Consider the following 12,330-nt stretch of genomic DNA (forward strand, 5'->3'; position numbering starts at 1 on the left):
TGAAGTTGTGTTCTTTATGATAGTATTACTCAGGTCTGTGGTGATGCTGCTGCTGCTGCTAACTCGCTTCAGTTGTGTCCGACTCCGACGGCAGCCCACCAGGCTCCTCTGCCCATGGAATTCTCCAGGCAAGAATACTGTAATAGGTTGCCCTTTCCTTCCCCAACTATGGTGATGAGGAAATAATAAATCTGAAATAGCCAATATTTACGTTGTTGTCTACACCTGGAGAACAGGTAAATAAGTATGCAAATGAGATGCTGATTATCTTTAACTCCTTGATCTGGGCCAGGAAATCAGCCTTTACATATGATATGGCCTACTTGGCTGAGCTGTGACTGTTTTACAAGTGAGAACTAGTGATAGAATTTCAGAAAAGAATTCAGTGTTGACACAGTTCTTTTATCCATGGTAGTAAACTAAGTACGGCTCCTTGACAACTCAAGTAGTATACACTTAGAGAGTATGTCTTATGTAAATTACTTCTCCTCGGTTCTCATGGAGACCACAGAATAGAGAGGGAAGGCATCTTACAAGTAATGCAGCTGTTAAATAGCTTGCCCATAGTTACTGCTTTCTGGAGCAGTAATTTCAGACAACGATTTTGGAATACAGGGTCAGAAACACATTTAAACATTTTAATAATGAGTTAATTCCATGGTCATATGCCTTGAGTCTAAATTTTCTCTGACCTGCCATTAGAAACGAAGTTGAAGAATGACCACATAAGGGATGCAACTTTGAATAAAACAAAGTCCTAATGTTCCAGAAACTAAAGGAGCCACCTGGAGGGACTGAAGGACCCTGGGACTGGCGGGCCCTAACTCAGCCCTCGATAATTCGTCGACTTTCCCTTAGACTTACCCAATTCTCTCCTCTTTGCCAGTGTGTCTGACCCTTAGTTTACTCAAATATGGTTTCGCTCCAGCCAAGGCAAGGACAAAAATCCATTTCCTAGCTTTCCTCAAGTCCATGAGTGGTGGAGCCTGGATTTTCAGTCTCAGTTTTTCCATCTGTAAAATGGAGACTGTAACTGCTCCTTGTGGGACTATTGTAAATGTTTTTTTAAAAATTGGATGCACATGAAAAGACCTTGGACTATATACCTCATCATGTGGGTGCTCAGTAAGTGTAGCTGATTACTAGCTGAACTCATCCATTCTGGAAGTTGACATACCTGGTACAGACTCTGAGCTTCCTTTAGGCGAAAGGTGACTACCTCCTAGGTTTGCTCAGTACTGTCTCAGCTTTAGCACTGGCAGTTTAGCATCCCAGGGAACCCCTCCTCTAGACACAAAAAGTTCCAGTTTTTAGTAATGACTGTAGAAGTTTGGGGGAGAATGTAAGGCTACCTGAAAAATAGGGGCTAAAAGCAACAATGTTTTTAGTGTCAAATGGATCTAGCATAGATTACCTGTCTTCTGTAGTTGCTGTTCATTACTTTTTCCCCCTTCCCATTGATGTTGGCAGCCATGATTTATGGTTCACAAAAATGGAGACTTCATTGTGGGTCCACCTTAAGTGAGTTGCAACCTTGAGCAGTAACAGTCTATTTTTCATTTTGCTTGTGGATTAACTATTCGAATTTGTATTGAGATCAGTTCAGTTCAGTTCAGTTGCTCAGTCGTGTCCGACTCTTTGCAACCCCATGAATCGCAGCACGCCAGGCCTCCCTGTCCATCACCAACTCCCGTAATTCACTCAAACTCACGTCCGTTGAGTCGGTAATGCCATCCAGCCATCTCATCCTCTGTCGTCCCCTTCTCCTCCTGCCCTCAATCCCTCCCAGCATCAGAGTCTTTTCCAATGAGTCAACTCTTCGCATGAGGTGGCCAAAGTACTGGAGTTTCAGCTTTAGCATCATTCCTTCCAAAGAAAGCCCAGGGCTGATCTCCTTCAGAATGGACTGGTTGGATCTCCTTGCAGTCCAAGGGACTCTCAAGAGTCTTCTCCAACACCACAGTTCAAAAGCATCAATTCTTCGGCGCTCAGCCTTCTTCACAGTCCAACTCTCACATCCATACATGACCACAGGAAAAACCATAGCCTTGACCAGACAGACCTTTGTTGGCCAAGTAATGTCTCTGCTTTTGAATATGCTATCTAGGTTGGTCATAACTTTCCTTCCAAAGAGTAAGCGTCTTTTAATTTCATGGCTGCAGTCACCATCTGCAGTGATTTTGGAGCCCCCCAAAAATAAAGTCTGACACTATTTCCACTGTTTCCCCATCTGAATTGAGATAGTGCTGGTTTAATTTTTGACATTGTGAATATCATGTTTTCTAAGAGTTCAGATAATAAAAACAAGAATGATTATCCTACCAATGCCGGTATGACTCAGACATCACTGAGAAAGAAGGCTAAAGGATTTTTTTTTTTTAATTGAGGTACAGTTGATTTGCAATGTTGTACCAATCTGTGGTGAACAGCAAAGTGATCAGTTACAGCCGTATACACATTCTTTTTCCATTATGGTTTATCCGGGGAGACTGGATGTAGTTCCCTGTGCTGAACAGCAGGACCTTGCTGTGCATCCACTCTACATGTAACGGTTCGCACCTACCAAGCCCAAACTCCCGGCACGCCGCCCCCGGCCCTGCCTTAACCGCAAGTTTGATCTCCGTGTCTGTGAGTCCGTTTCTGCTTCGTCGCTAGGTTCATTTGTGCCATATTTTAGATTTTAGATTCTGCGTATATGTGATATCGTATGGTGTTTGTCTCTTTCTGACTTACTTTTTTAGTATGATCATCTCTAGTTGCATCCTCATTGCTGCAAATGGCATTATTTCATTCTTTTTTATGGCTGAGTAGCATTCCATTGTATATATGTGCCGAATCTTCTTTATCCATTCATGTGTTGAGGGACACTTAGATTTCTTCCATGTCTTGGCTATTGTGAACAGTGCTGCTATGATCATAGGGATGCGTGTATCTTTTTAAATTATAGTTTTGTCTGGGTATATGTCTAGGAGAGGGCTTGCTGGATCATATGGTAATTCTGTTTTGAGTTTTCTGAGGAACCTCCATCCTGCTTCCCATAGTGGCTGCACCGAGTTACATCCACACCAAACATGTAGGAAGGTTCCCTTGTCTCCACACTCTCTCCAGCATTTGTGATTTGTAGACTTTTTAATGATGGCCATTCCGACCAGTGTGAGCCTCTAAAATTCCTTTTCTATATTATAGATATAATAATATATATATTATTGGAAGAAACACAAGGTGGAATCAAGATTGCCGGGAGAAATATCAATAACCTCAGATATGCAGATGACACCACCCTTATGGCAGAAAGTGAAGAGGAACTAAAAAGCCTCTTGATGAAAGTGAAAGTGGAGAGTGAAAAAGTTGGCTTAAAGCTCAACATTCAGAAAACAAAGATCATGGCATCAGGTCCCATCACTTCGTGGGAAATAGATGGGAAAACAGTGGAAGCAGTGTCAGACTTTATTTTTCTGGGCTCCAAAATCACTGCAGATGGTGACTGCAGCCATGAAATTAAAAGACACTTACTCCTTGGAAGGAAAGTTATGACCAACCTAGATAGCATATTCAAAAGCAGAGACATTATTTTGCCAACAAAGGTTCGTCTAGTCAAGGCTATGGTTTTTCCTGTGGTCATGTATGGATGTGAGAGTTGGACTGTGAAGAAGGCTGAGCACCGAAAAATTGATGCTTTTGAACTGTGGTGTTGGAGAAGACTCTTGAGAGTCCCTTGGACTGCAAGGAGATCCAACCAGTCCATTCTGAAGGAGATCAGCCCTGGGATTTCTTTGGAAGGAATGATGCTAAAGCTGAAACTCCAGTACTTTGGCCACCTCATGTGAAGAGTTGACTCATTGGAAAAGACTCTGATGCTGGAGGGATTGGGGGCAAGAGGAGAAGGGGACGACAGGGGATGAGATGGCTGGATGGCATCACTGACTCAATGGACGTGAGTCTGAGTGAACTCCAGGAGTTGGTGATGGACAGGGAGGCTGGCGTGCTGCGATTCATGGGGTCGCAAAGAGTCAGACACGACTGAGTGACTGATCTGATCTGATGTTATAGATACACTCCGTAAAAGAACCACCAAACTCTTTGACAGCATTAAAGAAGTGTCTGTTCTACTCCCAAGTACAGTGTTTTTCAAACTGTACTCATTAGTGGACATTGGGGGTATATAGTGATCACTGTGTGTGTGTGTATGGTCAGTTGTGTCCAAGTCTTTGCGACCCCCATGGACTATAGCCCACCAGGCTCCTCTGTTCATGAGATTTTCCCAGCAAGAATTCTGAAGTGGGTTGCCACTTCCTCCTCCAGGGGATCTTCCTGACCCAGGCTTCGAACCTGTGTCTTGTACACTGGCAGGTGGATTCTTCGCCACGGAGGTACCTGGGAAACCGTTTAGTGATGAGAGACCACCATTAAAAATAATTAAGGTGGAATAGAATAGAAAATATTGGCGTTCACCACATGTAATAATGATTTATACAATTTTGTTTTAGTTACATTTATTTAGTTACATTTAGTTACATATATGTTTGTGTAAAAAGTCAGGACAAAGAATGTACATCTCACATGGGTTACACTTAGGAAAGGAGACTCAGAAGACCGCATCATCCCCTCAAACATCTGGACAAAACACAAGAAAATTTATACTGTCTGCCCCACTCCCTCTTCCCCCACATTCCTCAGCCAGCACTCAGATTGTCAGTTCTCCCCATCCTCCCTAGACACAGACTGTGGTTTTCAGCCCCGCATCCAGCATCCTTACTGGCTTATCCATTTCTTCATCTTTCTCAAGAGCTCTTGCAAATAGGCTTTGGTTTGCTAAACTGCTAACTGACTGTCTGGCCTCAGGAAAGTGACTTCAACTGCTTAATCCTCAGTTTCCTGATTTCAAAAAAGGTGGTAATAAATTCTCTCTGTTAGGATTGCTTGTAATGTTGAAATAAAATAACCTCTGGAAAACATCTGGAACATAAGGACTGAAAGAAATACATTCCTTTCCATCTGTCATATCCCCACCACACACCCCCAATTTAAGGAGACCCTCTTAAGAAGCAGTGTCGTCAGTGACAACCTCAAAGCGTTGTGTAGTGGGGAACTCCTGGGGAGACCCCAGTTTCTGTCAATCTAATGATGACTCTTACCAGTTTGTCTTGGAGAGTAATATTTTAGCCTGGTTCCCAGATTCTCTGAGTCCTACTGCTGACTCCTTCCCCACCTTCCACCTTCGTGCCCGCAGGCTGCGAAGAATCCTGAGATACAAGCGTTGGGTTGCTTAGGAACACTGGACTCAAAGAGGTCCAGACACAGGTAGAAGGTCACTCAGCCGTGAACAGAGGGGCCAGCCCCCAACTCCAGGGCTGAGGGTTCCAGGCCCAGTCTCCCCAGTAGGGAGCACTGGGCTGCGCCGCAGCCGGCCATGGATGGTTCAAGGGACACAAGGCACGGTGTACACCTCTCGCGGAGAGGTGGGTGTCAGTGGCTTGCTGCAGCGACTTAAGCAATGGTTAGTTCTGGAGGAGAAAAACTGTTCCTTAATGACCTGAGGTACTCAAGGAATGCTCCTTCAGCGTTTCCTTCCAAATCAGCCATGGGGACCGGGCCCAAACATGGCTAAGAGATGCCAGTTAAAGTTGTCTTTCTGAGGCTTTGCTGGGGCGATAGTTTGGGCGACCCTGCGCAGGAACCCCCCCAGCCCCCCACCAGGTTGCCTTGGGCTCACTGGGCACCGCATCCCTTGGAGGCGAGATTGAGGCGATGCCCTGAGCCTGGCCTGGCGCAGGGCCCCTCGCCCCTCTCCCATCACCGGCGGCCGGCCGCGGCCGGGTCCTTTCTAGCACCTGGGCTCCCGCTCCAGGCGGCAGCGGCGGCCCGAGCCCCAGGCAGGGCTTTTATTGTGAAAGGCGCCCCGCCTCCCGCGCTTTCGGGGAAGTGGGGAGGCTGGGCCGGACAGCGAGGCACGGACTTCACAAACTCTGCGGACGTCCGTAGCCGATCCGGGAGGGCTCGAGGCTGCAGGAAGGGTCCCGCAGAATCGCAGATCCCGCGTGTGCATTGGCCCAGACCTCCTGTACCAAGCCTAACCGCAGAGCATCCCGCCGCGCACGCCCGCCCCAGAGTTGGCCGCTAGCGAGCTGTGGCCCCTCGGTCCCGAACCCGCGTCCAGAGCAGCCCCGAGATCCACGGGGCCAGGGGCGGGCCGGGCCGGTGGGATGAGCTGACGAGCGGGCTGAGTGCGCCCCGGAGCCGCTCCAGCCACCGCGGGGGACATGGTAGGAATCGCGGGCGTGGACGCGCGGCCGGGCGGGTGGGAAGGTGGGCACCCAGACAGGTGGCCGCGGGCATTGCACCCTCTCCTGGCTCACGGAGCCGGCGCGGCTTCCTGGGGCCTGAATTGTTCCCTGAAAGTTGCAGGAGGGCGGGGACTTAGGAAGGGGCGATCGGCTTTTCTGCTTCCCTTGGCGGGGAAGACGGTGATCGGGCGGCTTTCCTTTTGGACCTGCACATCCTGGCTGCACCGTAAGCTTCTGGCAGAGGCGCGCTCTCTCCATCCAGTCCCCAGGGCAGCGCGGGGAGAGGATTCCCTGGGGCACCCGAGGCAGCCTCTGAGGGGTGAGACGCCTTTGAAATCACTTTACTCCTCTGAAAGATGCATGTGAATTTTCTGTTAGCTTCTTACTGTGTGAGTCATGTTTTAAGAAGTAGTGCCTTGCACTTACTATCATACAATTAAATTGGCCCTGGTAGAGTTCTGATGCTTGTCTCCTAGAGCCCCACCCAGCTCCGCCTCCCAGGACCATAGAACAGATGTGGGTGCCCTGGAGGGCATCATTCATGAAGTCAAGGACCTCATGAACAGCAGCCCTTCCATTGATAAAGCTCACAGACATTAACAAGCAGGATATACAGACCCTAAAGAATATGATTCAGGCAGCTTGGCTAAAGCACAGGTGCAGCCCCAGAAAAGGGGCTTCCCTCAGCACTGGCTGCTCAGCTCTGCTTCCACGTTAGAAGCTACCTGCAGGTTCTCTTCGGTGGCTCAGCGATAAAGAATCTGCCTGCAATGCAGGAGACGAAGGAGACGTGGGTTCGATCCTTGGCTTGGGAAGATCCCCTGGAGGAAGGCATAGTAACCCTCTCCAGTATTCTTGCCTGGGAAATCCCATGGACAGAGGAACCTGGCAGGCTACAGTCCATGAGGTCGCAAAGAGTGGGACACGACTAAAGAGACTGAACACACACACAGAAGCCACCTGCAGCCCCACCCCACCCCTCCTTCAGTTCGCTGTCCTTCCCTGGGGGTGTCAGCTACGAGGATGAGTTTGAACTCCGAGGGAACCCGGAGGGGCTCTCCTGTCTGCTTCCACGCACAGCTTTCCCACGGTATACTCACAGAGGGCAGTTTGGAGCTCAGTGGAGATACTTCTCAAGGAGCTTAGCTGTGGGCCTGGAGTTAGAAGGCCCTTAGAGACTCCTCTTCAGGATGGATGGTCTCTGGGAGAATAGCTCCCCGTGGGCCCCAGTGTCCTGGCAGTGACAGGACCAGAGGTAGCGGGCTGGTCACCATGAGCTGGGAGCTCAGGGAACAGGCCTGGGAGGCGGTGTGTGAGTGTGTCTGTGTATTTCACTTTACCTTGCATCACACCTTCTCCCCAGTCCTCAGAGATTTCCACCCCCCCCCCCTCAAAACTCTAAAAGAGAAATTAATAATGGTGTCTTAAGGTTGGAAAAGGGGAGTGAGTGATCAGAGGTACAGGATGTGAAAAGTGTGGAGATTTCTTTTTTTTTTTTTTTTAACCACAGAATTCCATGTTCAGGGGCCAGAGTGTTTACAGAAGAGAGCAGGGGCCAAGGCCACCCACTCAGGGCTGGTACTGCTGTGGACAGCAGTCTTCTGTCCATGGCAGAGCCTCTGGGGCTTCCTGCGGTGGAGGCTGTGAGGAGGGAGAAGATACTTGGCTCCTGCTCCGGCAGCCTCTGGGCACCCCGATGGTATGATTGCTCCACAGCCAGGGTAGGCTTCCTGTTCCTGTGAGCCAGCGGGCTCCTGGTTTCTCACCCTAAGTTCTGGGGCATGTTGGGACCAGAACTTGAATTGGGATTTGTCTGTATTGGGGTCCACTTGCCAGAGAGGAGCCTAATGGTCAGCCTGTGGTAACAGAATGCCTTGGAAATCTGAAGGTTTCCTTTGCTTCTCCCTCCAACTGAAGGGTCCTGTGGTCCAGAGGCCTGGGGGGGCCTTGAGAGCAACCTGGCATTGGCAAGAGTCAGTAAAGGAGGGAGCAGGGCTTGAGTCCTTTGGGGGCTTCAGTTTCCTCCTCTGTAAAATGAGAGATTGAACTGGATGCCCTTTGAGGTGCCATTTAGCTTCCAAAATGGTTGATGCCTTAATAATTCTGAGGCTGGACCCCAGCCCTGGTGTGGACCTCCTGTTAGCATGGGTGGCTTAAAGGTGTGGGGGAGACGTGGTTCTCAGCCCTGACCTTCATGTACTCCTGACTCAGCCCTAACCCTCCAAGACCAAATCCAAGGTGGGGCGCAGACCAAAGGATGTTTTAAAATGAAGCCTCCTATATGTGCATGGATTTATCTCTGGGCTTTCTATTTTGTTCCATTGATCTATATTTCTGTCTTTGTGCCAGTACCATACTGTCTTGATAACTGTGGCTTTGTAGTAGAGCCTGAAGTCAGGTAGGTTGATTCCTCCAGTTCCATTCTTCTTTCTCAGTATCGCTTTGGCTATTCGAGGTTTTTTGTATTTCCATACAAATTGTGAAATTATTTGTTCTAGCTCTGTGAAGAATACTGTTGGTAGCTTGATAGGGATTGCATTGAATCTATAAATTGCTTTGGGTAGTATACTCATTTTCACTATATTGATTCTTCCAATCCATGAACATGGTATATTTCTCCATCTATTAGTGTCCTCTTTGATTTCTTTCACCAGTGTTTTATAGTTTTCTATATATAGGTCTTTAGTTTCTTTAGGTAGATATATTCCTAAGTATTTTATTCTTTCCATTGCAATGGTGAATGGAATTGTTTCCTTAATTTCTCTTTCTGTTTTCTCATTATTAGTGTATAGGAATGCAAGGGATTTCTGTGTGTTGATTTTATATCCTGCAACTTTACTATAGTCATTGATTAGTTCTAGTAATTTTCTGGTGGAGTCTTTAGGGTTTTCTATGTAGAGGATCATGTCATCTGCAAATAGTGAGAGTTTTACTTCTTCTTTTCCAATTTGGATTCCCTTTATTTCTTTTTCTGCTCTGATTGCTGTGGCCAAAACTTCCAAAACTATGTTGAATAGTAATGGTGAAAGTGGGCACCCTTGTCTTGTTCCTGACTTTAGAGGAAATGCTTTCAATTTTTCACCATTGAGGATAATGTTTGCTGTGGGTTTGTCATATATAGCTTTTATTATGTTGAGGTATGTTCCTTCTATTCCTGCTTTCTGAAGAGTTTTTATCATAAATGGGTGTTGAATTTTGTCAAAGGCTTTCTCTGCATCTATTGAGATAATCATATGGTTTCTTTTTTTCAATTTGTTAATGTGGTGTATTACATTGATTGATTTGCGGATATTGAAGAATCCTTGCATCCCTGGGATAAGCCCACTTGGTCATGGTGTATGATCTTTTTAATGTGTTGTTGGATTCTGATTGCTAGAATTTTGTTAAGGATTTTTGCATCTATGTTCATTAGTGATATTGGCCTGTAGTTTTCTTTTTTTGTGGCATCTTTGTCAGGTTTTGGTATTAGGGTGATGGTGGCCTCATAGAATGAGTTTGGAAGTTTACCTTCCTCTGCAATTTTCTGGAAGAGTCCACGCACATATGGACACCTTATCTTTGACAAAGGAGGCAAGAATATACAATGGATTAAAGACAATCTCTTTAACAAGTGGTGCTGGGAAATCTGGTCAACCACTTGTAAAAGAATGAAACTAGAACACTTTCTAACACCATACACAAAAATAAACTCAAAATGGATTAAAGATCTAAATGTAAGACCAGAAACTATAAAACTCCTAGAGGAGAACATAGGCAAAACACTCTCTGACATACATCACAGCAGGATCCTCTATGACCCACCTCCCAGAATATTGGAAAGAAAAGCAAAAATAAACAAATGGGACCTAATTAACCTTAAAAGCTTCTGCACATCAAAGGAAACTATTAGCAAGGTGAAAAGACAGCCTTCAGAATGGGAGAAAATAATAGCAAATGAAGCAACAGACAAACAACTAATCTCAAAAATATACAAGCAACTCCTACAGCTCAACTCCAGAAAAATAAATGACCCAATCAAAAAATGGGCCAAAGAACTAAATAGACATTTCTCCAAAGAAGACATACAGATGGATAACAAACACATGAAAAGATGCTCAACATCACTCATTATCAGAGAAATGCAAATCAAAACCACTATGAGGTACCATTTCACACCAGTCAGAATGGCTGCGATACAAAAGTCTACAAATAATAAATGCTGGAGAGGGTGTGGAGAAAAGGGAACCCTCTTACACTGTTGGTGGGAATGCAAACTAGTACAGCCATTATGGAGAACAGTGTGGAGATTCCTTAAAAAACTGGAAATAGAACTGCCTTATGATCCAGCAATCCCACTGCTGGGCATACACACTGAGGAAACCAGAAGGGAAAGAGACACGTGTACCCCAATGTTCATCGCAGCACTGTTTATAATAGCCAGGACATGGAAGCAACCTAGATGCCCATCAGCAGATGAATGGATAAGAAAGCTGTGGTACATATACACAATGGAGTATTACTCAGCAATTAAAAAGAATACATTTGAATCAGTTCTAATGAGGTGGATGAAACTGGAGCCTATTATACAGAGTGAAGTAAGCCAGAAGGAAAAACACCAATACAGTATACTAACGCATATATATGGAATTTAGAAAGATGGTAACAATAACCCTGTGAACGAGACAGCAAAAGAGACAGTGATGTATAGAACAGTCTTATGGACTCTGTGGGAGAGGGAGAGGGTGGGAAGATTTGGGAGAATGGCATTGAAACTTGTAAAATATCATGTATGAAACGAGATGCCAGTCCAGGTTCGATGCACGATACTGGACGCTTGGGGCTAGTGCACTGGGACGACCCAGAGGGATGGTATGGGGAGGGAGGAGGGAGGAGGGTTCAGGATGGGGAACACATGTATACCTGTGGTGGATTCATTTTGATATTTGGCAAAACTAATACAAATATGTAAAGTTTAAAAATTAAATAAAATAATAAAAAAAAAGATTTTGGAGGCAGATAACCTGAAAAAAATAAAATAAAATAAAATGAAGCCTCCCTGGATGGTCCCACTGTGCACCCACAACTGAGAACCACAGGGCTGGAGGACTGAAGGGAAGAGGAACTTCGCTTACCTAGATGTTCCTGCATCTGCAGAACTGCTGCTCGTACATGCTAACTCGCTTCAGTCGTGTCCGACTCTTTTGGGACCCCATGGACTATAGCCCTCCAGGCTCCTCTGTCCATGGGATTCTCCAGGCAAGAATACTGGAGTGAGTGGCCATGCCTTCCTCCAGGGGATCTTCCCGACCCAGGAATCGAACCTGGGTTTCCCGCATTACAGGCAGATTCTTTACCACCTGAGCCACCAGGGAAGTGCTACTCCTAGAGACAGTCCTAAAACAGAAGGCTTCAGTGAACTTCAGCTAGAAAACGATATATGTTATATGCCCCTCTTGGAGGATCCTCCCACAGAGAAACTTCTTTTAATTCATTAAAGCTGAAATGTGAATTTCCCCAACTTGTTTGTATATTCAGTAATTTTTGAGCACTATCCTATTACTGATTCCCCAAGGTACATAAAATAGGAAGGCTGTGTTAGAAATATAAACTAAATGTCTGGAATCCTTGAATGTCCTTTTTTCAGAAGTGAACACTGAACTGTGGGGCCTGTGAGGGCGTTTTTGATCATCATGAAGGGGCTATGAGTCTCAGCCAGGGCTCTGTGTGTCTATTTCTAAAGCTAAGAGTGTGATACTCGCCACCTTGGCACTTTCCTTACAGTGATGGTGGCAGACTTGATGTATGCTGAAGACTTTGAGCTTGGATGAAAAATATTGATAGGAGGTAATTACTGCAAACTTAAATTTTTTTTTTCTTTTTGATCCTTGGGGATAAAAAATATATATGATAACAACATATGTGAAATACAATACATTCTGTATAACAGTCACCGCCAACTTCTACAGGTAACTATGGTTCTCATTTTGGTGTATCCTCTATTCTTTTTGAGTATTATTTTAAGACTTGTATACAGAACATGCAGTTCTGCAATCTGTCTTACCCCAGT

At 45.8% G+C, this 12,330-nt stretch overlaps 1 protein-coding gene across 1 annotated transcript in view; it reads left to right on the forward strand.

Annotated features, from left to right (window-relative positions):
• Positions 1 to 5,959: 5,959 nt before the first annotated feature.
• Positions 5,960 to 12,330, forward strand: part of GASK1A (golgi associated kinase 1A) — a 54,116-nt gene continuing 47,745 nt past the window's right edge. The window contains exon 1 of the mRNA XM_024983182.2: positions 5,960 to 6,263. Within this exon, the coding sequence (XP_024838950.1) occupies positions 6,261 to 6,263 (3 nt within the window). The 5' untranslated portion in view covers positions 5,960 to 6,260. The remainder of the gene's footprint in view (positions 6,264 to 12,330) is intronic.

The sequence above is a fragment of the Bos taurus genome, chromosome 22 (genome assembly GCF_002263795.3).
Source record: "Bos taurus isolate L1 Dominette 01449 registration number 42190680 breed Hereford chromosome 22, ARS-UCD2.0, whole genome shotgun sequence".
In the NCBI taxonomy this organism is placed as follows: Eukaryota; Metazoa; Chordata; class Mammalia; order Artiodactyla; family Bovidae; genus Bos; species Bos taurus.